Here is a 27,702-nt window from a genome sequence, read left to right as displayed (position 1 = left end):
GAGGGGCGGGGTATGGAGCGCATTTGCCGGCGCCCAGGCGAAGCGCCCTGTAGATCCTCCGTCCCGTCCCGTCCCGGCCCCGCCGCCCTCCCGGACCGCCGCGATGTCGCTGCCGCTGTCGGACTACGAGAAGAGGAAGCAGATCAGCGTGCGCGGCTTAGCCGGCGTGGAGAACGTGACCGACCTGAAGAAGAGCTTCAACCGGCACCTCCACTTCACGCTGGTCAAGGACCGCAACGTGTCCACGCCGCGCGACTACTACTTCGCCCTCGCCCACACCGTCCGCGACCACCTGGTCGGCCGCTGGATCCGCACCCAGCAGCACTACTACGAGAAGGACCCCAAGGTGCGGACCCCCGCCCCCCCCCGACCCACCTCGCAGGGGTGTTGTGCGCGCCGGCTTGGCCACGCGTGGATAGCTCGCTTCCCTACAGCGGGGAAAGGGGCGTGAGGATAGGAGCTTGCTCGCTTGCCCGAGCCGGGTCGGACCGAGTCCATATCCCGCGTCCCGAGCACCATCATCCCCTGCTGGTGCAGGCTGCGATTATAGGGCCCTCCTTGAGTTGGAGTTGAAGGGGCTCCCCTTTCCTTCCTTCCTTCCTTCTCTCCCTTCCTTCCTTCTCTCCTTCCTTCCTTCCTTCCTTCCTTCCTTCCTTCCTTCCTTCCTTCCTTCCTTCCTTCCTTCCTTCTCTCTTTCCTTCCTTCTCTCCCTTCCTTCCTTCCTTTCTTTCCTTCCTTCCTTCCTTCCTTCTCTCTTTCCTTCCTTCCTTCCTTCCTTCCTTCCTTCCTTCCTTCCTTCCTTCCTTCCTTCCTTCCTTCCTTGCTCCCTTAAAACAGCCCTTCTGTTCCCCTTGACCCCCCCCCTCCAGTCCCTCTCATCCCCAGGCGTTTGGCTAAGATGATGGGCGCTGTAGTCCGAGGCATCCAGAGGAGAAGAGCAAGGCGGCTGTTGGCTACCTCTGATTCTTTTTCCCAGCCAGTTATGGGCAGGCAGGACTCCAAGGGGCTGCAGGGGAGGGGAGGGTGAAGGAAGGGCAAGCTGGCAGCGATGGGGTTGGGGGGGGGTGTCAAGATCAAAGCTGCAGAGGTGCCTATTAATAGCTGTTTATAGCATCGCATAGGACGGTGGGAAATCGCAGCCCCAGTTTGGGATGAGGGACGGGGCAGGGGGAAAGCCACCAGCAAAGAATCCTTTGCACACCCATGTGCAAAACCGAACCCACCTTGTGCAAAGCCTGACTACCCCACGTGCAAAGGTCCCAAAGCTGGACTCCCCCATCCTTGCCCACTCCCCAAAAGGGTGCTCGCAAGAAGGGCACAAGGGCTGCCCTCTCCCTTTACACACACACACACACAGGTTGCAAAAGTGCCTCGGCTCTTTAAATTTAGCCGGCCTGACATTTGGCGTGAACTTTTGCTACCTGATTCCAGCTCTGGCTTGTTGTGTCAGCAGGAGCCTTGCAAGAGATACTAGATACTGCTTGCAAACTTTTAGCAAGGGCTGAGTTAGCGCAGCTGGGTGGGAAAAGGTCAGGAAAGGAGCTGCAGGCTGGTGGAGTCCCCTGGCACAGCTTTTTTTTGGGGGGGGTGGGGTGGGGGGGGAAATGGCTTGCAGCAGACTGATCTTGGAAAGCCTCTCTTTTGGGGGAGCGGGGGGGGGGGATGTTATGGCTGCGTTTGCTCCGTTCCTGGGGTCCAGGTTTGTTTCGCACAAGATGCATTCAGTCCTAAATGCAAGTGGGTGGCATTCACACAACCCGTAAATGGAGGTTCTGCAAATGCAACCATTGAACCACTGAGTTAAATACAACCGTTTCATTTAGCGACTGTTGAAAGTTTCAGCGGCACTGAAAAAAGGGATTTTCGACCGTTTTTCACGTTTGATTATTGCAGCATCCCCATGGTCACAGGATCAAAATTCAGACTTGCTTGGCAATTGACTCATATTTATGACGGTTGCAGTGTCCTGGGGACATGTAAATCTCCTTTTGCAACCATCTGACAAGCAAAATCACGGGGGAAGCCAAATTCGCTTAATAACCAGGTTACGAACTTAACAACTGCCATGATTCCCATAACAAACGTGGGAATCGTTTTAAACTGGGGCAAATGTCACTTAACACATGTCTCACTTAGCAACAGAAATTTGGGGCTCAATTGTGGTTGTACATCAATCAAGGACTGCCTGTATGCTGCATGAACGGGAACCTTCATTCTTCGCTACGCCCACTCGCATTCCTGCAGCCAGGGGGATAAAAAACGATGGGACGGCTGGGGAATTCTGGGAGTTGAAATCCACAAGTCTTAAAAGTTGACCAGTTTGGAGATTCCTGGCATAAACTATCCTCACAACGAATGAGAATGTAATAAAATCTTGCAGTAGAGAAATCTGTTTGGATTTTCTATTCTGCTATTATTGAGGCAGGTAGCCGAGTTGTTCTTTGGTGTTTTGGGGGTCTTTCTCTTCAGATGGGTGGTTTTTTTTCTTCTTCTCCAAAATATTTATAGTCTTTTGCAAAATTTCAGGGGTTTCTCGATAGTTTGAGTCTATGGATTTGGTGCAAAGCGAGGTGTAGTTTACTTCACCAGGTTGATGGAAAATGTAACATCCATTGGTAACTGCCTTGTGAAATGAGGCATTTTTAGACACCTGAAGGCCTGAGGTCAAGGCTGGATCAACGGACCTTTTGCTAAAAATTTTAAGCTGGATGATGCCAAGTTTTTTGCTCTGGACAGCTTCTCGCATCAGGGTTTGCCACCTAGTGTTGATAAACGTGCTGGAAATACAGCCCTTAAAAATGGTCTACTCAGTGTGCAAAGATCAGCTTCAAATAAAAGATAAAAGGGTTTAGGAATCAAAACTCAGTTCTGATTGGCTGAGTTTGCACTTCACATTAATCACAGTAATTAATAAATGGGATCATGTATGTTCATGTGTGTTTGAGAAACCCAGCTATTTTCTTAGTATGTCTATGGAGATGGCTGTACCAAAGGGTTTTTGTTTTTGTTTTTGCAAAAGACAACTAAACTTTCTTGGTTTTTAATTTGAAAACATTTCGCTTCTCATCCCAGAAGCTTCTTCAGTTCTGACTGGCTGGTGGGGAATGGAAGGATTTATAGAACATAAATCTCCTAGAATATAAATCTTCCCATTCACCACCTGTCAGTTAGAATTGAAGAAGCTTCTGGGTCGAGAAGTGAAACATTTTCAAATTAAAATCCAAGGAAGTCCAGTTGCCTTTTGGGAAAAAAAAATATCTTTGGGATTTTCATAGTACATGGTGAGAATTTTCCTGCTGTGTTGCAGCCAAAGACGGCTTCTGTATTTGGGCACCCATAATGTAGGAATTGCAGCCATCAACTTACGTCCACAACTGAGCCCAAAATTTATGTTGCTAAGTGAGAAATTTGTTTTAGTGAATTTTGCCTCATTCTACGACCTTTCTCAGCACAGTTGTTAAGTGAATCACTGAAGTTTTTAAATGAGAAACATGGCTGTTCAGTGAATCTGGCTTCCCCGTTGACTTCGCCTGTCAGAAGGTTGCAAAAGGAGATCACGTGACCCCCCCAGGGACACTGCAAACCGTCACAAATGTGAATCAGGGATCCAAAGGTAAATCACGTGACCATGGAGATGCCACAATGATCATAAATTTGAAAAACAGTCCTAAGCCACTTTTTTCAGTGCCGTTGTAACTTTGAATGGTCACTAAGAGAACTGTTGTAAATTGGAGACTACCTGTATCTTCTTATAATCTGCCAAACGCACAAAACCTCTGTTCACACAATATAGGTAGTCCCTGACTTATGTCCATTCATTTAATGCCTGCTCAAAGTTGCAACGACACTGAAACAAGTGACCCACAACGGGTCCTTGCGCTTATGACTGTTGCAGCATCCCTACGGTTACGGGATCAAAATTTGGGCACTTGGCAACCAAGTATGTGTGTACAACAATGGCCGTGTCCTGAGTTCATGTGATCAGATTCCAGGTTCATTGGCCAACCGCCCAGTCAGCTGCCAACAAGTGAAGTCAAGTGGGAAGGGGGGGAAAGAAACCAGGTCCACTTAATGACCATATGGTTCACTTAAAAGACCATGGTGATTTGCTTAACGCCCTGCAGGAAAAAATGGTGTGCCACTCACTTAATGACTGCCTCGCTTAGCAATGGAAGTTCTGGTTCCAATTGTGGTTGTAAGGGAGGTTTAGCCAGGTTTCAGGTTAATGCATTGGATGTGTATTATTTTTTTTTCAGATTGCATATTTTGGCTTCTTTCTGCAAATCTCCAATTTGCAACTTCATCTCCAGTAGAATTCCAAAACCTTTCTTCTTGGGGGGGGGGGCTGTTTACTGACCCTCCCCCTGTTCTTTTGTTCCTTTCTTCTAGCGCATTTATTATCTTTCCTTGGAGTTTTACATGGGACGGACACTGCAAAACACCATGGTGAACCTGGGCTTGCAAAACGCCTGCGACGAAGCCATTTACCAGGTACGGGAGCTGCTCTTGAACTGATTGGGGAGGGGGGAGCAGGAAATTGGGGAGGGGGAAAAGCTTTAGGAAAAGTGGTAAGAAGATGGCAAAAAAAAAAGTTTGCAAAGTTGCCCCCTCCTCCTGTCTTTTGCAAGAAGGAGAATGTTATGAAAGTCAGTTTGGTCTGTTAGTTAAGGCACCAGGCTAGAAAGCGGGAGGTGGGGAGTTCTAGTTCCACCTTATCCGTGAAAGCCACCCATGATTGGGTGACTTTGGACCAATCACCAAGAGGTGGTGAGTTTTAATCCTGCCTTAAACACGAAAGTTGTCTGGATGATTTTGGGCTAATCACCAGGGGACTGAGAGTTCTAGCTCCACCTTATCCATGAAAACCAGCTGGGTGACTTTGGGCCACTCTTTCTCCACCCAGCACAAGGTTCTTAGGTTGGGAAACATAGTATTACTTATGGTGACCGCTTTGAGTTATTTGTATAAATAATAAAGGAGGAATTCAAACCAACCATCCAATAAATATTTTGGGGTCCCAACGTTAACATTATTCTCTTTTCCTCCCTCTGCAGCTGGGCTTGGATATGGAGGAGCTGCAGGAGATTGAAGAGGACGCCGGCTTGGGCAACGGAGGATTGGGGCGGCTGGCAGGTGGGCATCCGTGAGGGGCAGATCGGGACACAGCGGCGCCCTCCCTCAGCGGGCCCAAGTTCCTGCAAAGATCTTGTCTGGTCTTGCCTTTGGCAGATGAGAAGCCCTGTACACAACTAGACACTTGTATTTATTGTAAGAACAATAAAGGCAGGATACAAATAAATAGAAGCAACTGGTTCATCGGAAAAGGTCCTTCCAATCCCCCCTGATTTTAAAATCCTTCCTGCAGGAGGGTTTTTTTTTCCCCTTTTCCCCAGACAAGGGCACCTCTGCTCAAAAATCCTCACCATCATTAGGATGGGACCTCCGAAAGTCATCTAGTCCACCCTCCGAATTGCATAGAGGTGACCATCTGGAGCAGGGGTAGTCAACCTTTTTATACCTATCGCCCACTTTTGTACCTCTGTTAGCAGTAAAATTTTCTAACCGCCCACCGGTTCCACAGTAATGGTGATTTATAAAGTAGGGGACAAAACCCCTACCGCCCACCATGGAAGCTGGAACGCCCACGAGTGGGCGGTAGGGACCAGGTTGGCTCCCACTGGTCTAGAGACTCTTCTAGACAGAGTGGCTGTTTCCCACTTAGGGATTGATTTCTACAGCGTATTCATTAGGTTGAGCATTGTCGGGCTGTTTTTGTACGCGGGCATATTGTGCAAATTCAGCCTCTCTCTGTGTGTGTGTGTGTGTGTGGCACAAGCCCAGCGAGAGCTAGCGAGAGAGAAGTCTTCAGACTAAAATGCGATCTCATTTGAGTTGAGTGGAGCTCCTGAGTTGATCTCACAGACACTCCGTGGTTCTTGCTTGCCCGTTACTAGGCAAGAGATGAACCCTGTCTGCATTTGAAGATTTCCTGTTGGTCTCCTTTCCAACTTCAACCCAGCTCTGTATTTTAAGGCCGACCATTTCAGAGGACCCTACAGGAGTAACCACTAGCTCCGTGATGGCGAACCTATGGCACGCATGCCACAAGTGACACGCAGAGCCATTTGTGCCGGCAAGCGAGCCGCAGGCAAACTTACCTCACTTAGCATGTGTGTGCCTCACAGCTGTTTTTTTTTCCGTTGGTTTGAGGTCTTTTTCCGCGGCAAGGCTTTTCAGGACTAATAGGCCTGTTTCGTCACTTCCTGTAATAATACAGGAAGTGACGAAACAGGCATATTATTCAGCCTGAAAGGCCTTGCAAAAGGCCTCAAAAATCAGCTGTGAGGCGCAGTGCAGGTAAGGGGGTGGTGGGGTGGGATTGTGTGCACATGCGCAGGGGGTGTGGGAGGTGTGTGCACTGCATTCTGGGTGCTGGAACGTGAGTGCGCACACGCTAATGCACGCACAATTTTTGGCACAGGAGTCCAAAGAGGTTAGCCACTATACTCATCCAGATTTTGGCCTCCAATAAAGCTAGCTGGGGAATTCTGGGAGTTGAAGTCCACAAGTCTTAATGTTGTTGAAGTGGGACACTCCTGCTTTACAAGTGCACTTTAGTCTTCTTTCCATTCTGGTCACTGGTCCCCTTGTGGGTTTCACCATCGCCCCCCAGCTTGCTTCCTGGACTCCATGGCGACTCTCGGCTTGGCTGCTTACGGCTATGGGATCCGCTACGAATTCGGCATTTTCAACCAGAAGATCTTGGGAGGCTGGCAGGTGGAGGAGGCCGACGACTGGCTGCGTTACGGGAATCCCTGGGAGAAGGCCCGCCCGGAGTATATGATCCCTGTCCACTTCTACGGACGCGTGCAACACGGAGATGGAGAAACGAAGTGGGTTGACACACAGGTAAGCGGCTTTTGTTCCATGCGCAGGTGAGAGTCCGTGCACATCCTTGTGTTTCCTCCCCAAACGTCACAGCTTCCCAGGGATGCAACCCATCGCTTCTCTTATCCGGCATTCTGGCTGCATTCACACAAGACTTTTTGCTCCTGTTTGGAGTTCCTACAGGACAGGAAGTCCCGTTCATTTAGTCACCATTCAAAGTTGTAACGGCGCTGAAAAAAATGTTTTAGGACTTCACAGTTACAACCAGGGGTGGGATTCAAATTTTTTAACAACCGGTTCTGTGGGCATGGCTTAGGTGGTGGGCATGGGTTGGTGGTCATGTGACTGGGTGGACATGTCTTGGTGGTCATGTTACTGGCTGGGCGTGGCCAACTCAACATCACTCACATTGAGGCACACATCTCCTTGCCTGGCCTCTCATGACTGTGGGGATGCTGCAACCATCTATCTATCTACCGGTATCTATCTATCTATCTATCTATCTATCTATCTATCTATCTATCTATCTATCTATCATCTATCTATCTATCATCTATCTATCTATCATCTATCTTATTCTATATCTATAACTATTGTTCTATCATTCTATCTTGTTTTATCTATCATCTATCATCATGTATCATCAAATCTATCTATCATCTATCTACCTGTCTGTCTGTCTGTCTGTGTCTGTCTATTTATCTATCATCTATCTAGCCTATTCTATTTATATCTATAATTCTATTGTTCTATCATTCTATTTTGTTTTATCTATCTATAATCTATCATCTATGGAGGAGGGGGGGGGGGGGGGGGGGTTTTGGGGGGAAGGAGGGGGGGGGGGGGGGAATTGGGGGGGGGGGGGGGGGGGGGGGGGGGGGGGGGGGGGGGGGGGTGGGGGGGGGGGGGGGGGGGGGGGGGGGGGGGGGGGGGGGGGTGGGGGGGGGGGGGGGGTTGGGGTGGGGGGGGGGGGGGGTTGGGGGGGGGGTTTTGGGGGGGGTGTACCGTGAGGGTTTTAATGGGGGGGGGGGTGGGTGGGGGGGGGGGGGGTATGGGGGTTTTTGGGGTGGTTTTGTTTGTTGGGGGGTGGGGGGGGGGGGGGGGTGTGTGGTTGGGTTTTTTGGGTTGTTTTTTTTTTGGTTGTTTTTTGGGGTTGTTTTTTTTTTTGTTTGTTGGGGTTTTTTGTTTGGGGGGTGGGGGGGGGGGGGGGGGGGGGGGGGGGGGGTTTTTTGGGTTGGGGGGGTTGTTGGGCGGGGGTGGGTTTTTTTGGGGGTTTTTTTTTGGGTTTGTTGATTGGGGGTGGGGTTGGGGGGGGGAATGTTTAATTTTTAAAGTTTTAATGATTTTATAAATTTTAATTTATATTTTTTTTTAGTTTTTTATTTTGGGGGGTTTTTTTTGGGGCTTTTGGTTTGTTTTTTTGGTTGCGCGGTTGTTTTATTGCTTGGTTGTTGGGTGGTATTCTATCATCAAATCTATTTCATCTATCATCAATCAATCTACCATCTATCTATCTATCTTTCTATCTATCTATCATCTATCTATCTAACCTATTCTAGTCTATTTATATCTATAATTTGATTGTTCTATCATTCTATCTTGTTTTATCTATAATCTGTCATCAATCATCTATCATCAATATATCATTCTATCGTATCTATCTATTGTTCTATTTATCTATATCATATCTCATTCTATTTATCTTTCTGTCATTCTATTTATTTATATCTATCATCTATCTCTCATTCTATTTATCTATCTATATGTATCTATTATCTATCTCTCCTGTTCTATCTAACTCTTCAAGGGCAGCCCCAGGTAGAGCATGTTGCAGTTGTCCATTCAAGAGGTAACCAGAACCTCCCAACATTATGATTTTAGACTCTGTGCAACTGACTGCAATACTCATGGAGTCTGGGTCCTCTTGGGGACTGACCTTGGTTATTTTTTCCTCTCCCCACCCCTGCAGGTGGTGCTCGCCTTGCCCTACGACACCCCCGTGCCTGGGTATCGCAACAACACAGTCAACACCATGCGGTTGTGGTCTGCCAGAGCTCCCAACGAGTTCAACCTGAAGGACTGTAAGTAGCAACGACCTGAGATTCAAACAAATCCTTTCTCGCCAGAGTTATTAAGTGAATCCCTGTGTTAGTTAAGTTACCAACACAGTTAAGTGAAATCTGGCTTCCCCATTGACTTCGCTTATAAGGTCGCACAAGGGGATCACAGGACCTTAGGATACGGCAACTGTCATAACTATGAGTCAGTGACCAAGTGTGCAAATTTTGATCACGTGACCATGGAGATGCTGAAATGGTTGTAAATGTGAAAAATGATAAGTCACTGTTTTCAGTGCCGTTGTAACTTTGACTAGTCACTAAATGAATTTGTTGAGGGCTGCCTGTATGGGGTTGGTCCTTGTTCCAGGTTTTATCGTACAAAGACCCAAGAGAACTAGTGCATTTTAAATCAGGGTTTCCCAACGTTGGCAAGTTTAAAATGTGTGGACTTCAATTCCCAGAATTCTTTACTGGCTGGGGAATTCTGGGAGTTGGTCCATAAGTTTTAAACTTGCCAAGGTTGGGAAACCCTGATTTAAATTGACATGATAAACTCAGAAACACACTAATGAACCAAACTTGCTTCAGATGAGGCACCAACACCAAGAAGGCCCTGTTTCTAGTCCTAATGATCTTTTAATTTTAATTTTGTAGCATCCCGTGGTTAATTAAATTATATTAACTTATTTTTTTCCTCTCTGTTTTTTTAAAAAAATCTTCCCTTCTTCAGTCAATGTGGGCGGCTATATTCAGGCCGTGCTGGACCGGAATTTGGCAGAAAACATTTCCCGTGTTCTGTATCCCAATGATAACGTAAGTACCTTTTTCTGGTTTTTTCCCCCCCAGGGAACCTTTAAATCACCGTTTCTCAATATCAGCAACTTTAAGACACGCGAACTTCAACTCCCAGAATTCACCAGCCAGTATTTGCTAAATTCTAACTCCCATGGTCCTCGGCCAAAAGGTTGGGAATGATGGAGGAATAACATCCACAACAAAGGAGGTCATCAGATTGTAGGAGGATGACAAGGAAAGAGAACATTTCTTTAATGACCGTTTGAAGTTATGACCGTCAGAAAAAGTGACTTGCAGCCTGTCCTCAAAGTTTCGACCACCCTTAACAGGTCATGTGATCGTAGGTCAGGCACTTAGCAACCAACTTGCATTCATGACAGTTGCCGTCACGTGATCATAGTTCATCAGGAAGCCAGGTTTGCTTAACGAGCATGTTATTCATTTAACAATCGTCGGATTTACTTAACGGCTGGGGTAAAATGGTCTATAAAATCAGGTCCAGCCACCTGGTGATTTGCTTAACAATTGAATTATTTAACAACTGAAATTGCGGTTGTAAGTTGAGGACTACCTACTCTCAATTGGGTCACTTCTCTGCAAGCTGAGCATCCTCCTCCGGACATCATTCTAACAGAATAATAACAGACCTTGGAGGTCTTCTAGTCCAGCCCCTGGCTCAAGCAGGAGACCCTATGTCATTTCAGACAAGTGACTGTCCAATTTCTTCTTAAAAACCTCCAGTGATGGAGCAGCACCCACGACTTCTGGTGGCAAGCAGTTCCACTGGTTAATTGTTCTCACTGTCAGGAAATTTCTCCTTAATTCCAGGTTGCTTCTCTCCTTGATGAGTTTCCATCTATTGTCCCCAAGGTGGTTTTTTTCAGGAGGCAAGTGGACTTCCTGGTTTTTCTCTGAAGACGTTTTGCTTCTCATCCCAGAAGAGAAGAGCGGAAGAAGCTTCTTGGATGGGAAGCAACACGTCTTCAGAGAAAAACCAGGAAGTCCACTTGCCTCTTGGAAAAACAAAAAAAAGCACCTTTGGGACAACCGGGACCTGGAGAACGGAGCGTCTCCTTAGAGGACCTTTTCCTGGTCATCGTGGCTCCTGGTCCTGCCTTCAGGTGCCTTGGCGGGTAGCTTGACTTCCGCTCTTCTCTCTGCAGTTCTTCGAAGGGAAAGAGCTGCGCCTGAAGCAGGAGTATTTCGTGGTGGCCGCCACGCTGCAAGATATCATCCGCCGGTTCAAATCCTCCAAGTTCGGCAGCCGTGATCCTGTCCGCACCTCTTTTGACGCCTTTCCAGACAAGGTACCCAACAAAAGCGCCTTGGCTGAGTGGCGCATCAGCCAGTCTGCATCCCAGGAAGTTTGGTGGGTGGGAAAGCCGACCAGGTGAGCCTCGGGGGTCAGTTTTTCAGAGAATCAATGGAGACCCCATTTTTTTGGGGGGGGGGGGGAGTCTTGATTCAGCCCCCTTTCGAGCTTTCGAGTCCTGTTTTTTCTCTCCTCCCCCTTCTCTGTGAGCAAGAATAATAATTCCTCTGCTTCCTTGGTTATATGTCCATCTTTTGCCTCTGGCCAGCCGTGGGGCTTGGACAGGGGTGGGGTTCCAATTTTTTAACAACCAGTTCTGTGGGCGTGCCTTAGTGGTCATGTGACTGGGTGGACATGGCTTGGTGGTCATGTTGGCCGGGCGTGGCCAACTCAACATCACTCACATCGAGGCACGCATCTCCTCGCCTGGCCTCTCACGACTGTGGGGATGCTGCAACCATCGTAAGTGTGAAAAACGGTCATAAGTCACTTTTTCCAGTGCCATTGTAACTTTGAATGGTCACTCCACACAAGCAAAGTACCAGCAAAGGAGGGGAAAAAAACTCCAGAGAAGTTCCTGAGACAGGAAGTCTAGTCCTGCCACGAACGTAATAAGGGTTAACAGAGAGGCAGTTTCTGTAAGCAACACCAGAATGTTTCCTTCCTGCCTTCCTTACAGGATTAGCCCAGTCATTTCTTCTAACAACCGGTTCTCCCAACTGCTTAGAATGTTAACAACCGGTTCTAGCAAATAGGTGCGAACTGGTAGAATCCCACCCCTGGGCTTGGACCTAGAGGGTCCAAGATGGGTCACACCCAGCTGGATGGAGAGTTTGGGCTGCTTTGCATTCTTTTGTTTAGAGGGAGATTGGTGGTAGAAGCTTCAGGAATTATTCTAGATTTATTGGGGAATTTGGGACTCGGCCTTCTCAGCTGTAAAACGGGCTTAAGGACAGCTGAAATGACAATGCCGCTTGGCACAAGCCACAGAAGGGACCTTGGAGGTCTTCTAGTCCCATCATTCTCTCCGTTTTGTTGTGTTTTGATAACTGCAGGTCGCCATTCAACTCAATGACACGCATCCTTCGTTGGCCATCCCAGAGCTGATGAGGATTTTGATGGATATTGAGAAGCTGGAGTGGGATAAGGTAAGAGCCTGTAATTGTGCAAACTAACAAACAAACAAACCGAAATATGGCTCTTGAGGGAAGGAAGAACATGCGAAGCCAAGGAAAAATTAAAATAGATTACTTTGGAAATGAGCATCGAAGAAATGACTGAGAAATAGCCGAGATATATATAAAACAGTGCAAAAAAGAAAAACGAGGAAACAATACAAACTGTCTCTTTTCTACCGCACAATTGGGTGATTGTTGTTTTGCACAGTGTCTTATTTTATTTTATTTTTATCCTGCCTTGATTATTTTTACAATTAACTCAAGGCAGTGAACGTATCCAACATACCTTCCTCCTCCTATTTTCTCCACAACAACCACCCTGTGAGGTGGGTCGGGCTGAGAGAGGACTGGTCCAAAGTCACCCAGCTGCCTTTCATGGCCAAGGCAAGATCTTAGAACTCACCATCTCCTGCTTTCTAGCCTGGTGCCTTCACCATTGGACCAAACTGGATCCCAGTTTCCTTCTTGTCTTTTAAGAACAGAAGTATCTTCAAATAGATTGCCCATGATAAAGATAGTCCTCTATTGACAACCACAACGGAATTGGAAAATTTATTCTTAAGCAGTATGGTGATTAAGTGAGGCATCATGTGATCACACTTGATTTTATGACCTCTTTGCCACAGTCACTAAGCAAATTGCGGTCTTTAAGTGAGAAGTCAGACGATCGTGGTTTCCTAATCTCCCCGCCAGCTTTTCCATTGACTTAGCTAGTTGGAAGCAAGCTGGGAAGGTTGCAAGTGGGGATTCACATGACCACAGGACCCTGCAACCATCATCAATACCTGCCAATTCCCAAGTACCTGAGTTTTAATCATGGGATCCTGCAATAGTCATAAGTGTGAGGACAACTTGTAAGTCATTCTCAGCAATTTCAAACAGTCACTAAATGAATGGTCAGAAGTCAAGGACTACATGTAAGAATCAATCGTAGACTCATCATAGCTAAATGTTGGAAGGGACCTTGGAGGTCATCTAGTCCAACCCCCTGCCTAGGGCTGGTGTTTGCTATTCCAACTTTTTCTTTTTTTTTGCAACTTCAAAGATTCACTAAACAACTGTAACCGATACGTCCCTGAAACAAACTTTCCTCTCTCCCCGCATTGCAGGCCTGGGACGTCACTGTGCGCACCTGTGCATACACCAACCACACCGTGCTGCCTGAGGCACTGGAGCGCTGGCCCGTCCACCTCCTTGAGACCCTCCTGCCCCGTCACTTGGAGATCATCTACGAAATCAACCAACGTTTCCTCGACGTGAGTGCAACACCCCCCCCCACCCCCCCTGAAAAGATCTTTGGGGCAAATGTCTCGGTTTGGGCAGTGAGATAGATCAAGGTAGACTGCTCCTGGACAGGGGAGAGGATCAAGATCAGGTGAAGTGTTAGTTCCGCTTTGGAAGGTCTTGCTAAGGCCACACTTGGAATACCACGCCCAGTTTTGGTCGCCGCAATATAAAAAAAGATGTTGAAACACTTTTGGAAAGAGCGCAGAGAAGGGCTACAAAGATTATTAGGAGACAGGGGGCTAAAACATATAGCAATAGCACTTAGACTTCTATCCCACTTCAGGGTGCTTTGCAGCCCTCTCTCAGCAGTTTACAGAGTCAGCCTCTTGCCCCCCAACAATCTGGGTCCTCATTTGACCCACCTTGGAAGGATGGAGCTGGTCAGGATTGAACTCCTGGCAGTGAGCAGGGAGGGAGGGAGGGAGGGAGGGAGGAGAGGGAAGGGAAGGGAAGAGGAAGGGAAGGGAAGGAGGGAGGGAGGGCAATAGCAATAGCACTTAGACTTATATCCCACTTCACAGTGCTTTGCAGCCCTCTCTAAGCGGTTTACAGAGAAGGAAGGAAGGAAGGAAGGAAGGAAGGAAGGAAGGAAGGAAGGAAGGAAGGAAGGAAGGAAGGAAGGAAGGAAGGAAGGAAGGAAGGAAGGAAGGAACGAGATGAGAAGGAAGGGAGGGAGGGAGGGAGGGAGGGAGGGAGGGAGGGAGGGAGGGAGGGAGGAAGGGCAATAGCAATAGCACTTAGACTTATATCCCACTTCACAGTGCTTTGCAGCCCTCTGTAAGTGGTTTATAGAATCAGCCTCTTGTCCCAAACAATCTGGCTCCTCATTTTACCCATCTTGAAAGGACAGAAGGCTGAGTCAACCTTGAGCTGGTCAGGATTGAACTCCTGGCATTGGGCAGAGTTAGCCTGCAATACTGCATTCTAACAGGAAGGAAGGAAGGAAGGAAGGAAGGAAGGAAGGAAGGAAGGACAATAGCCATAGCCCTTAGACTTATATACCGCTTCACAATGCTTGTAAGGCCCTCCCTAAGTGGTTTACAGAGTCAGCCTCTGGCCCCCAACAATCTGGCTCCTCATTTGACCCATCTCGGAAGGATGGAGGGCTGAGTCAACCTTGAGCCGGTGAGACTCAAACTGCTGGCAGTCGGCAGTCAGCAGAAGTAGCCTGCAGGACTGTATTCTAACCACTGCCACCACGCCTCTTAAAACATACAAATAATGGTTACAGGAACTGGGCATGTCTAGGGGAGATATGATGGCGGTCTTCCAATATCTGAGGGGCTGCCATAAAGAGGAGGGGGTCAACTTATTTTCCAAAGCACCAGAAAGCAAGATAAGAAACAATGGTTGGAAACTAACCAACCAAGGAGAGAAGCAACCTAGAATTAAGGAGACATTTCTAACAACTAATAGTTTGCCTTCCGAAGTTCCATCATCAGTTATTTTTAAGAAGAGGTTGGACAGCCATTTGTCTGAAACATTATAGGATCTCCTGTTCCAGCAGGGGGTTGGACTAGAAGACCTTCAAGGTCCCTTCCCACTCTATTCTATGTTCTAAGGGCACAGCTGTCCAACCAAACCCACTGTCCAGCTACTCCATTCCAGCTGGTTTTCTGTTCTCTTCCTTCTCCTGCATCTCTTTAAGTCCCTCAAGGAGACCTCGTGTTCTTCAGCTGTTTCCAAGGGTCAAGGCTGCATTCCCATGACAGTCTTAACTCCACTGTTGTGCAAAGCTTCCCCAGGGCTATGCGTGAATCCGCTCGTTTGCGACGAGTGTCCTAACAGCCTGTTTTGGGGGCGTCTTCTGCAGAAAGTCTACACCACCTTCCCGGGAGACCTCGACCGGCTGCGCCGCATGTCCATGGTGGAAGAAGGAAGCGTCAAACGGATCAACATGGCGCATCTCTGCATCGTGGGCTCCCATGCGGTCAACGGAGTTGCCTGGATCCACTCTGAGATCCTGAAGGCCACTGTGTAGGTATCTGGAGTCTCACAGCTGTGGGGAGAGGAGGAGGGAATTTCTCCCACAATCAGGGACAAACAAGAGGAGAGCAAACTGGATCTGTTGTGGCCTGCTGGTGGCTAGCGGAGCTGGCGGCAGAGTCGGACAGTGAGGAGGTTGGGAAGGAAAATGGGCCAGTCCTGGAGGCTGAGGAAGGCTTGGATGAGGGCTCTGCATCAGAGGCAGAGATGGGCCCAGGGCAGGCTGGCAGTTGTCAGCTGCCTTTGGGCTCGGACACCAGTGAGGCAGGGGAGCAGTTGGAGCAGGTTCCCAGCCTGCCCATGAGCAGAGCTGACAAAAGGAAAGAACATTCATGAACTAAGTGTTGACGTGGGAGTAAGGCCACAGGTGAATGGCCCCTCCCATAGGGACTAAAAGAGGAGCAAAAGGGGAGGGGGCTTTTGCAGGAAACAACTTGTTCCTTGCAGCAGTGTGAAGATCTCTGTGCCGAGCCCTTCCTTGTCAGCACTGCGTTTGGAAATATTTACTGGGCAGCTCTACAGGCTAGATAAGGCCTGTGCTCCTCATTAGCCCCTCGAAAGACTGTTTGCCAGACCTTTGGCTGAATGTGGATGCAAGAAATTCACCTTCGTTTAATAAAAGGGTTTTTGCCAGGACAAAGAGCCTCCTTAGTGCTTTTGGGGGAAGCCTAGATCAGAACAGGACCTTTGTCAAAACCAGGCACAACGGACGCTCTTGTGCAAAAGAGGGGTTGTGCAGCCCACAAAAATACAACCAAACGGAGGAACAAAAAGGTTGTTGGCTGTTAGCTCTCCTCTCTTGAAAGTGGAACGCAGACGGTCCTTGGCTTAGGTCCAACTGAAGCCAAAATTTCCATTCTTCAACAAGACAGTTGTTGAGTTTTGTCCTTCTCAACACAGCTGTTCAGTAAATCACTGCAGTTGTTGAGCTAGTAACATGGTCATTAAGTGAATTTGGCTTCCCTGTGGGCTTTGCTTGTCAGAGGGTCCCAAAAGCAGATCCCATGGCAACCGTCATAAATACAGGCCGAGAGTCTGAATTTTGATCACATGACTGTGCAACTGCTGTTAATATAGGTTGTCCTCAACTTACGACCACAGTTGAGCCTAAAATGTATATTGCTAAGTGAGACAGTTGTTAAAGGGAGTTTTGCCCCGTTTTACGACTTTTCTTGCCACAGTTGTTAAGTGAATCACTGCAGTTGTTAAGTTAGTAACACAGCTGGTAAGTGAATCTGGGTTCCCGGTTGTTTGTCAGAAGGTCACAAAAGGGGATCACATGACCCCGGGACATGGCAACCGTCATAAATCTGAGTCAGTTGCCAAGCGTTTTAATTTTGATCATGTGACCACGGGGATGCTGCAATAGTCATTCACATAAGTGTGAAAAATGGTCGTAACTATTAGATGGCTAACACTATAGTTGAGGACAAAAATTCTAATTAAGATTTTAATTAAGGTTGAGATCGGGATCCTGGCTAACTCTGTAATTGAAGAAAAATATTCTAAGCAAGATTTTAGTTAGGATTACAATGAGGATCCTAGCTAACTATGGTTAAGATGAAGATTCTGATTTAAGACTTCATTTAAGGATAAGAGGAGGATCCCGGAGTACAGATGAGATCAAAGTCAAATTTGGGAAAATGTGAATTGCATTAAGATATGCATAAAATCCAAATGCACCCCTCCCTATAAAGGGTAATTCTTTGCCTTCTTCCGAAAGAATTTTTTTTATTTTTTCTTCTTTTTTCGCCTTTGCTTGAGTTCCCCCTGCCTCTCTTATTATTGCCGCTCTTTCCCTCAGATTTAAAGATTTCTACGAATTCGAACCGCACAAGTTCCAGAATAAAACCAATGGCATCACGCCCCGTCGGTGGCTGGTTTTGTGCAACCCTGGGCTGGCTGAGGTCATAGCTGAGGTGAGCCTGATAATGAAACCCCATCTCTGTCGCGATCCATTCTTAGCTCATCCCCAAAATATTCTTTGTTGGCAAATTTATGGAGGTTTTTAGCCTGGAAGGGATGGAAGGTAAAGGTGGACGGATCGATATACATTGTTTTTTTTACGACCTGCCTTAATAGCCATTTGCTGCTCTGGTTTTTAATAGATTTCCTTTTTTAAAAAAAATCCATGAAAACAGCCACTTCCTTTCCCTTTGGCGTTTTTCCTCATATTGATCTGTTTATTTATAGCTTGCTTTTTCTTGAAGTGGCTGAAGTCCAGGCAGCTGGATTGAGAGAAAGTGATTAGCCCAAAATTACCCAGAGTGTCCTGGGATCAAGCAGGAGTTAAACATGAATATCTTAGCTGCCAAAGTATTTATCTGCAGAAGATTTTCTATGCCCTTTCCCCAAATATCTGTTCTGGCCATTAATTTCCCATCCTATTTTTCTTTCTTTCTCTAAACGGCAGGCGGTTAACAACAATAAGTTGAATTAGATTAATTTCATTTGGTTTAAATCAAAACAAATGATTAATTAAATGATTTTGTTTAAATCAAAACAAATTAAATGTATAAACTCTCTTTAAGATGCTGAGATGCTAAGCCAAGTTCGTTGCATTTGGAGTTAGGGTCTTGTCTGTAACAGCTGATTATATAATGTCAATCATGGTTTATAGTTCAGCCAGTCCATTGTGGTTTATTTAGTGAAGAGTGATTATAAAAGCATGGCTTAGCAGATGGTGTGAAGCCAGGGTTTTTCTCTCTTCTGTTGACTGTTGACATTTGCATCAAATGGTTGCTGCTTAGCGACTCCCAAATATTTTAACAGAAGGATAGTTAACAGAGTAACAGGGTTGGAAGGGACCTTGAGGTCTTCTAGCCCAACCCCCTGCTCAAGCAGGAGCCCTATACCATTCTGTACAAATGGCTGCCCAGTCTATTTTTGAAAACCTCCAGGGATGGAGCACTCACAACTTCTAGAGGCAAAAGCCGTTCCACTGGGTAATTGTTCTCACTGAATCCATGCAGTGGGACTCCTGTTTCATTTTGTTTCCCAAAAGGACAGTTTTAGTCTTGCGTGGTAGGGGGGAAAACCACTCTGCCCATGCTTAGAGGCATTTTTAGTAGTTGGGTTTGATTTCTGACTGTCCTGGGTATTCAATAATGCCTGCAGGGAAAGGAATCGTATGTAGAAGCTGAAATATTCCTGCAGGAGCGATGAGGGGATTTTCATTTTTTTTAAATGCTTAGATAGATAGATAGATAGATAGATAGATATAGAGATAGATATAGAGATAGATGATAGATAGATAGATAGATAGATAGATAGATAGATAGATAGATAGATAGATAGATAGATAGATATAGATAGATATAGAGATAGATAGATAGATAGATAGATAGACAGACAGACAGACAGACAGACAGACAGACAGACAGACTTTATATTGCCACCTATTCATACATGGCGACTCAAGGCAGCTTACAGAATATAAAACCTCATGTAAAAACAATAATACTAATAAGAGTCATATAATTAATATAATAAAATAACCCCCTGCCCTGATGACAGCATCTCGCACGAGCCATTTAATGAACGCCATTCTACTGATTTAAAAATAAGTAAGGTTTTTTTTAGGTAAAATTGGGGCCTTTGGGGGCTGGATACCACTGAACAGAGGCAGCCCAACTTTTGGGGCACCAGGTTCCGTGGAGAGAGGTTTTTCCGTGGACCAGAGGGGATGTGGTTTCGTGGGCTGCCTGCATCCCACAGATGGAGCTTTGCTTGTTTGTGCAGGCAGGTTTCTGTCATGCCTTGGTCCGGGGCCGGTCCATGGACTGGAGGTCGGAGATCTCTGGCCATTAAAGACCGGGCTGGAATCCCTCGGCCGCAGCGCTGACTTTGCTTTCTGTAACTTCCTCACTAGCGCATTGGAGAAGACTATATCGCGGATCTGGATCAGCTGAGGAAACTTCTCAATTTCGTGGATGACGAAAGTTTTATCCGGGATGTGGCCAAAGTCAAACAGGTGAGGAGGAGGATGGGGTGGTGATTTTGGCCAGGCTGGGCCCAAATACAGCCACAATGGAGCCCCAAAATGGAGGTTGCTAAGCGAGAAACTTTTGTTTGTTTTGTTGCATTTGATGACTTTTCTGGACACCTTTGTTAAGTGAATCACTTAATTTAAATTAGCAACACGGTTGTTAAGTGATTTCCCCATTGATTCTGCTTGTCAGAAGGTCGCAAAAGGGGATCATGGGACCATGGGACATTGTGACCGTCATAAATATGAGTCAGTTGCCAAGTGTCTGAATTTTTATCACGTGACCACAAAGATGCTGAAATGATTAAGCGTGAAAAACAATCCTAAGTCACTTTTTTCAGTGCTTTGTAACTTCAAACGGTCACTAAACGAACTGCTGTTAAGTCGAGGATGACCTGTATACTATTGCGGCTGTTTTCCTGGCTGCCCCGCTTCCCACCAAGCTTCTCCTTCTTTGCAAAGAAGCCAGAATTACAATTCAGTCCAATGCAGTGGAGTCCAGCATGGGATAAATATTAAAAAAAAGGGTGTTGGTCCCAATCGGAGCAGAGAATTGCACAGCAAAGCTAAAACTCTGAATATCAGAATCTTGTAAGTCTGTTTGTGCTGGGCCTCCCCCCTTATACTCCTATGAATTAGGCAGGTGTCTGCCCCGAGTAGCTTCCAAATGTTACCTTCCTTCTCTGGACCTGGAAAATACTTCAGCCCCTCTTCCTTACTTACTAGTCAAAGCTCTAATCAGAGCTTCTGGGGAGGGGAGGGGGCAGGCGGCCTTGCCTTTTCATCTTCATTCTGCTTAATTTCCCTTCCCCACCTACCCCAAACCCGGTTTTAGGAGAACAAGTTGAAGTTTTCCGCCTACCTGGAGAAGGAATACAAGGTCAAGATCAATCCCAACTCCCTCTTCGACGTGCAGGTGAAGCGGATCCACGAGTACAAGAGGCAGCTGCTCAATTGCCTGCATGTCATCACCCTTTACAACCGTGAGTGCCGGCCTCCAGCTGCGTCTGTGGGGCAGCCAGAGATGGGGAGACTGACGAAGCCCCTTTTCCTCGGGATTCTCCCCCCCCCCCCATCCTTGCTTTGGCAGGGGTGGGGTTTGGCATTCTCCAAGTGAAATTCAGAAACTTCCTTCCTTTTCCTTCCTTCCTTCCTCCTGCCCTCCCTCTTCTTTTTTTCTCCTCCCTCCTTCCCTTTCTTCCTTTCTCCTCTTTTCTCTCCTTCCTTCCTTTCCTTCCTACCCTACCTTTTTCTCTCTCCTTCCTTCCTTTCTTCCTCCCTTTTTCTCTCTTCCTCTCTCTCTTCTCTTCCTCTCTCTCTAGCCATCCATCCCCAAATGACCAAGTGCACATTATAAGCTCAGCTCCTTTCAGTGTTGCAAATTATTTTGCACCTAATGAACTGTGCCAGCTCAGCTAAGGCTGGTTAATTGATTATTTCATCATGGTCAGATCTATATCCCGCCTTGGTTTTATTGGGTCCCGTTTAAGCCCCCTCCCCTTCTTTTCCCACCACAAAACAGTGATGGAGAGATACTGCCTCAGCTGGCTTTCATGCCTAAGGGAGAACTAGAACTCACCCTCACCCAGTTTCTAGCCGACACCCTTCCTCGTTTCTAAACCGCTACTTCTCAGAAGTAGCAAAGTAATGAGTCCGTGGTTCTGTGTGTTGCATGAAGCCCGAGTGCGGGAGAATGCAGGGCTTCTGGCTAAGTGGGTTGTGCGAATCCTGCCTTTGAAAGGGTTTCCAGGGAGAGACCGGAAACCAAAAGAGAAGCTGGTTTTTGTCTCTCATCTGACTGTGGACTTTTTCTTCCACCTTCCCTCCCCAGGAATCAAGAGGGAACCTAACAAGCACTTTGTGCCACGGACAGTCATGATTGGAGGCAAGGTGAGGCATGGACAGCAGAGGGCAGGGCTGGGGAAGATGGGAATTGGGGTACTCGAGGCAGAGGTGGGATGACGGGATATGGAGCAAATATCCGCTTGGTCTCTTGGCATCTGTTAGCTTTCAAATCATAGAATCATAGGGCTTGGAGGGACCTTGGAGGTCTTCTAGTCCAACCCCTTGCCCAAACAGGAGAATCCCGTACTATTCCAGAGAAGTGGCTGTCCAGTCTCTTCTTAAAAACCTCCAGTGATGTCATTCTCACGTGTCATTGGGAAATTCCTCCGTAGTTCTAGCTTAGAGGGCGTGCGTAAGCATGCATAAGCGCACCAACGTGCCTACCGTCCCTGTCCTACTGTTTCTTTTATTTTTCTTCTATGTACCCATTTCATGTATTCATAACTATGTTTATACTTATACCCGTTATCTTGTAAGCAATTGACAAATCAAATAAAAATAAATAAACCTCTCTTTAACGACCTTCCAGCCATTACTTCTTGTAAAACCTATCAGAACATAAAAGAAGCACATTTTTTTTTTTTTGAAGAAAAGGATGAATTAAATATAGCATTTTGGACTGGGTTTCAGTCAGGCTGCCCTGATCACCTGCATGCCCTTTTACCTAGAGATGCCCTGGCATTTCCTCGCAAACTCTTCGTGGGGGTCCCTAAAGGGAGGCTAAAGCCCCTTCTTATCCCTGCAGGCGGCTCCTGGCTACCACGTGGCCAAAATGATCATCAAGCTGGTAACCGCCATCGGAGACATCATCAACCATGATCCCATCGTTGGTGACCGGCTGAAGATGATCTTCTTGGAAAACTACCGAGTCTCCCTGGCTGAAAAGGGTACGTCTCGCGTGCTGGACCTGCCTTTGGCTGGGATCTCCTGGCGTGGATTGTCAGGGAATGCTTCTTGGCACCCCACAGTGTTAAACCAGTCATCTGGATGTTAGTTCTCATCTTGAGAGTCGCTGAGGCCACTTGGAGGCTTATCTGTGCACTCAGGGCCACCTGAATAGTGCAAATGGGGGTGGGGAACCTACTTGGAACTGCCGAAAGGGATCTCAGTGTGTTCAGTGTATTTACAACACAGTCATTTCAGCAGCTCCAAGGAGATTCCTGAGGGCAGAGATAAACCTCCAAGTGGCCTCAACGACTCTCAGAAAGAGTACTAACGACCAGAGGACTGAAAGGAATGTAAATCCTTCCATCCTTCACTATTCAGTCAGAACTGAAGAAGCTTCTTGGATGAGAAGTGAAAAGTCTTTAAGGAAAAACAAAGTCCAGTTGCCTTTTGAAAAAGCACTTTTGGGACACTTTCTAGATGGTCCGACTGGACTCCCAAGAACTGATTTACACCGGCTCTTCTTCTTTCCCTGTGCAGTGATCCCTGCAGCTGATCTTTCTGAGCAGATCTCAACAGCCGGCACCGAAGCTTCGGGAACCGGGAACATGAAATTTATGCTGAATGGGGCTCTGACCATTGGCACCATGGATGGCGCCAACGTGGAGATGGCAGAGGAAGCCGGAGAGCAAAACCTGTTCATTTTTGGCATGCGCGTGGAGGATGTGGATGAGATGGACAAGAAAGGGTACGTGCCAGAGGGGGCTCAGGGCAGGTGAAGGCTGAGCAGGGGGTTGGGCTAGAAGACCTCTAAGGGTCCCTTCCAGCCTTAGGATTTTATGAGTCTTAACTTGCTGGGCAAAGCTAAAATGGGCACCAGGATATTTTGTTTATTTATTTAGCCTATGGCTTCTACAAACGTCATGCAATCACTGATACGCAACACTAATAAACACATTATAAAGCAGAAAAAGATATTAAGAGGACTCATAAGACAGCATTAGGACACGGACATAGTGCACTTTGTGGAGTTTACAGCCTATATACAAGAAGTCCTTGACTTATGACCACAATTGGGACCAGACTTTCCACTGCTAAGCAAGGTTGTTGTTAAATGAGTCGCACCCAGTTTTACACTCTGTTTTGCCACTGATCTTAAGTGAATCACTGTAGCTGTTAAGCAGTTGTTAGGTGCATCTGGCGTCCCCCATCGACTGTGCTTGTTGGAAGACGCATGGCTGGCTGGGGAATTATGGGAGTTGAAGTCCACAGGTCTTCAATCTCCAGGGTTGGAGACCCCCCTGCCATAAAACGTGCCCAGCACGTTAGAAAAAGCTGAGTGCCAATTTTTTCAACGTTCACTCCCAGCTGCCCTCCGAAGGGAATCAGTCCCAAGAACACGCAGCCCTTGGTCATCATAAACTTCAAAAGCTGTTGTGAAATATACAGCCGAATCCAGGTTTGCCAGCAAAAGTGATGGATTGCAGCTTTCATCATTCCCAGCAGCCATGCCTGTGAAAGGGTGATGGGAACTGCCATCCTAAACACTGAGAAACACTGGGGGATCAGATTGGTTCCCCCCCCCCAAAAAAAAGAGCTGGTAAAATGGGCCTGTTTTTAAAAAGTTTTTCCCCCCTCTGATTTCATTTGTAAAGGGGCACTAAGGAGGGCAGCATGCCTAAGGCTGCCCAAGTGTGCAGGACAATTATTTTGGACTAAATCAACCCTGTTTTCCCCACAGCTACTGCGCCAAGGATTATTATGACCAGATCCCTGAACTGAAGCAAGCCATGGACCAGCTGAGCAACGGCTTCTTCTCACCCAAGCAGCCGGATCTCTTTAAGGACATCGTTAACATGCTCATGTACCACGACCGGTGAGAGCGAGCCCCGGGCATGTTCCTTTTCCCTTATGACTTTAAAGCAGCGTTTCTAAAAACTTTTGTTTTAACATATTTGTTATTGCTTTTGAAAGAAGAAGAAATTGGTCAGCCATTTGGTATAGAGTCTCCTGCCTGAGCAAGCGGTTGGTCTAGAAGACCTCAGGGTGCCTTCCAACTCTGTTATTCTGTTAGTAACAGATAAAAGAAAAAAAAAACCAAAAGGAACAAAAGAAAATGCTACATGTATTATTAAAAACCAAGTGCTTAAAAAATTAACCCAAAAATACAACAAAAAAAGTTAAAATATAGTATGAGTGTTACCACAATAAATGGTTGCCATTCTATACAGAAGTATGTAATGCATATATTATGAATATATATTATATGCTAAACATTTATTACATATATATTCATATAATAAATATGCATGTTTTCATATTTTGTAAATAAACATTTATTTACAAAATATAAATATATTCTTGTTATATTTATATTTTGTAAATAAATGTTTATTGAATATTCATATTTATGATGTTTGCATGATAGTTATATCCTTTTTTCTGCCATTGGGCTGGGTGTCCAGCAGGGGGCAGCTTAAAGCGAAGCTTCAGAATCCTCCCTTTTCAAATCATGATAACATTCTCCCCACTTTCTTAAATTTTGCTGGGAATCAAAAGGCCTTCTTCCATCTTCATCCACACAAGAGACAAAACAGCAGGCTGAAATTGTTCATGTGCAGGTTCACTCCAAATGTTCAAAACAACAGCAACGAAACTGACAGTGAACAACGAGCTAGTTCTGTGCTTCTCACCCTTAGCAACTGGACTTCAACTCTGGCTGGGGAATTCTGGGAGTTGAAGTCTGCTTGTCTTAGCAGTTGTTAAGGTTGAGAAACACAGAGGTAGAGGCTAGACAGCCATCAGTTCAGGGGTGCTTTAATCCGGATCAAGGGGTTGGATTGGATGACCTTAAAGGTCCCACTCCTGGCCCCCAACATCTTAATGAGAAAACTGGGTGTCATGCCCCTGTTGGAATCCGATTCTGAGGGAGAGATGGAACAGCTGATAGGGAGTGGGAGTGTGGCTCCAGTCCCTGTGGAAAAAACTGGAGAAGGGCACAGTCTGGGTGGGCATTCAGAGGAAGACTCAGGCCCACCCCCTCTTCATCCTAGAGCACACAGGGAGGAACGGAGAAGGGAGCAACGTGGGTTACAGGGGAGAAAAAGGCCCTGATTCCCTTAATTAGCTGCAGCTGGGAAAACAGGATAAAGAGGGTGTTTGCGCACAGTTCCTTGCTGGAAGCAAAGCATGAACTATTTTGGTTTGTCAAGTCTTATCTGGGTTCTGGCATCCTCCCAACTGTGTGTGTTTCATTATCTTTTGGAAGTCTGCAATTCCTTATCCTGCCCTGTCTCGTTAATTGCTGCAGCTGGTTTGTGTTGGTTGTTATTTATAATTTATATGTACTTTGGGTTCGGACGGAGTTTCTTCCCCTTAAAGACTGTTCTTGGGAGAGTTTTTCCTCCAGTTTTTTCTCTAACTGGACATTGGGGGCCAAGTTGGAGGTATTAAAAGGACTTTACCTATTTTTGTGATTTTGTTGCTTTTGTGCCATGCCCCTTTGGGTCAACATACTGGGCTTTCCAGTAATCACCCTTTTTCTTGGTACAGGTTTAAAGTTTTTGCCGACTACGAAGCTTACATTAAATGTCAAGAAAAGGTCAGCGCCCTTTATAAGGTGAGTTTGCTCTGGAGGGGACCCTGTCTTTGCCAAATTGCAGGATTAGTGCCGATTTCAATCAAGGGGTGTCAAAAAGACCCGTAAGTCATATTAACTACTATCTAGCTAAGCCTGGTAGAGAGAAGTGTAATTTTGTTAAATTTTGCATTCAGTGAATCCAGTTAATTAAAATTAAACTTTGCATCCAGTTCTCGTCACCATGACACAAAAAAGAAGCTGAGAAAATATTCTGGAAAGAGTTCAGAGAAGAGCACTAAAGATAAAGAGGGCTGGAGGCTAAAAACATTTTGTTAACGGTTGCAGGAACTGGGGATGTCTAGTCTAACAAAGAGGGGAACGGATGCTAAAATGTAAGGATGAAAAATCTTCTTCCCAGGATCTTCCTCCATTTTTCAGTCTTTTATCCATCATTTTAACATTTTCTCTCAAACTGTGAGACCCATTTCTAAAGAGACTGCAAGTGCAAATCTGTAATAAGTGCATTGGATAAAGGGCCATATTTTTTAGTAAATTGATTACATTCTCGACCATGATGATTTTTAATGGTTTTAATAGTTTTGATTGTTTGTGATGTGACTTACGATTGTGATGAATCCTGCCCAACACAGCCATAAGTCACGATGGTACTTATATTTGCTACAGTGGAAATGGAAGTTTTCCTTTCCTTTTTTTTTCTCTTCTTTCTCTCCTTCCTTCTCTCAACTTCCTTCCTTCCTTCCTTCCTTCTTTCCTCTTTTCTTTCGTTCCTTTCTTTCCTTCCTGCTTTCTCTTTCTTCTCCTTCATTCTCTCAGTTGCCTTCCTTCCTTCTGTTCTTTTCTTTCCTTCCCTCTCTCTTAGTGTGTGTTAGAATTTATGCTCTTTGTAAAACGTCTCATAAAAATGTATTTTAAAATAGAGGAAAATGATTTTCCTTCCGTCTCTCAATTCTTCTGTTGCCGGCCTTCTGCAGAACTCCAAGGAGTGGACGAAGAAGGTGATCCGGAACATTGGGACTTCTGGAAAGTTCTCGAGCGACCGCACCATCGCCCAGTACGCCCGTGAGATCTGGGGGGTCGAGCCCACCCGCCAAAAGATCCCTGCCCCCGATGAGCCTCGGGAATGAGCACCCACCACCCTCCGTCCTCCTGCCCTGTTACCCCCAGCAACTGGGGGGGCTCGGCTGCAACACAGTTCTCCATCTCGGCCAAGCCCCCAACGTGTCACCGAGGGGGGGGGGATGTGTTAGGAAGAACCCCTCACCTTCCTAGCCCCCCTCCCCTCGGTATGTATTTTTTTAAAATTCACCATCCCCCTTTCCTTTGTATTTCCTTCTGTGCTTCCTTCCCTTCCTAGCGTGAGAAAAAGCTTCTTTTTCAGCTTTTGAAGGCGGAGGGTCTTCAAAACAGCCAGGCCCAGCAGGGGAAGGAGAGTTGGTTGTTCAGCTCAGCAAAAAACAACAACAACACAATCCTTCCGGTCATTGTGAAATGAGGAAAGGGGTTTGCAAACCGGAAGATAGAAGCAAAAAGGAAAATTACAAATAAAGCTTTTAAAATATTCCCGACTGCTGGAACCTCTTTTTTTTTTCCCCTGCAAGGTTTGTTTTTTTTTTTTAAAAAAAAACAACAACAACACATTGCTTAATTTTTGAAGGTGTCTTGCTCTGAAAACAAAGGCAGCTTTGGGGAGCGATGGGGTGGGATGTCAGCTTTTTCAAAAACTAAAAAGACCTGTTTTGAGTTGCAGCCAATTCCTTGCCCGTCAAGCAGATTGCAAAGTTTGCAGCCACCTCTAGCTGTGGTTCTGTTGCACCAGAGAGATATGGGGCTGCGTGTACCGAAACATTTGGAGGTTGCAAATCAGAGTAACAGAGCTG

The 27,702-nt window shown here is 46.4% G+C and overlaps 1 protein-coding gene across 1 annotated transcript; it reads left to right on the top strand.

The window, feature by feature from the left end:
* The first annotated feature begins 4 nt into the window (after positions 1 to 4).
* On the top strand, positions 5 to 27,381 carry PYGM (glycogen phosphorylase, muscle associated). Its single transcript, XM_087943685.1, has 19 exons — positions 5 to 346; positions 4,390 to 4,491; positions 5,055 to 5,133; positions 6,674 to 6,909; positions 8,858 to 8,969; positions 9,679 to 9,761; positions 10,907 to 11,050; positions 12,111 to 12,203; positions 13,343 to 13,489; positions 15,334 to 15,497; positions 17,311 to 17,425; positions 19,378 to 19,479; positions 20,330 to 20,477; positions 21,326 to 21,384; positions 22,085 to 22,226; positions 22,765 to 22,972; positions 23,966 to 24,100; positions 25,777 to 25,843; positions 26,797 to 27,381. The coding sequence occupies exons 1-19, from the start codon at positions 104 to 106 to the stop codon at positions 26,947 to 26,949; spliced, it is 2,532 nt and encodes an 843-aa protein (XP_087799811.1). The 5' UTR covers positions 5 to 103; the 3' UTR covers positions 26,950 to 27,381.
* The last annotated feature ends 321 nt before the right edge of the window (positions 27,382 to 27,702 follow it).

This window comes from Notechis scutatus, chromosome 14 (assembly GCF_049901735.1).
Source record: "Notechis scutatus isolate UNSWTSFEM ecotype Mainland chromosome 14, rNotScu1.2, whole genome shotgun sequence".
In the NCBI taxonomy this organism is placed as follows: Eukaryota; Metazoa; Chordata; class Lepidosauria; order Squamata; family Elapidae; genus Notechis; species Notechis scutatus.
Note: the sequence above shows the minus strand (reverse complement) of the source record. Positions and strands in the feature narration are given on the sequence as shown.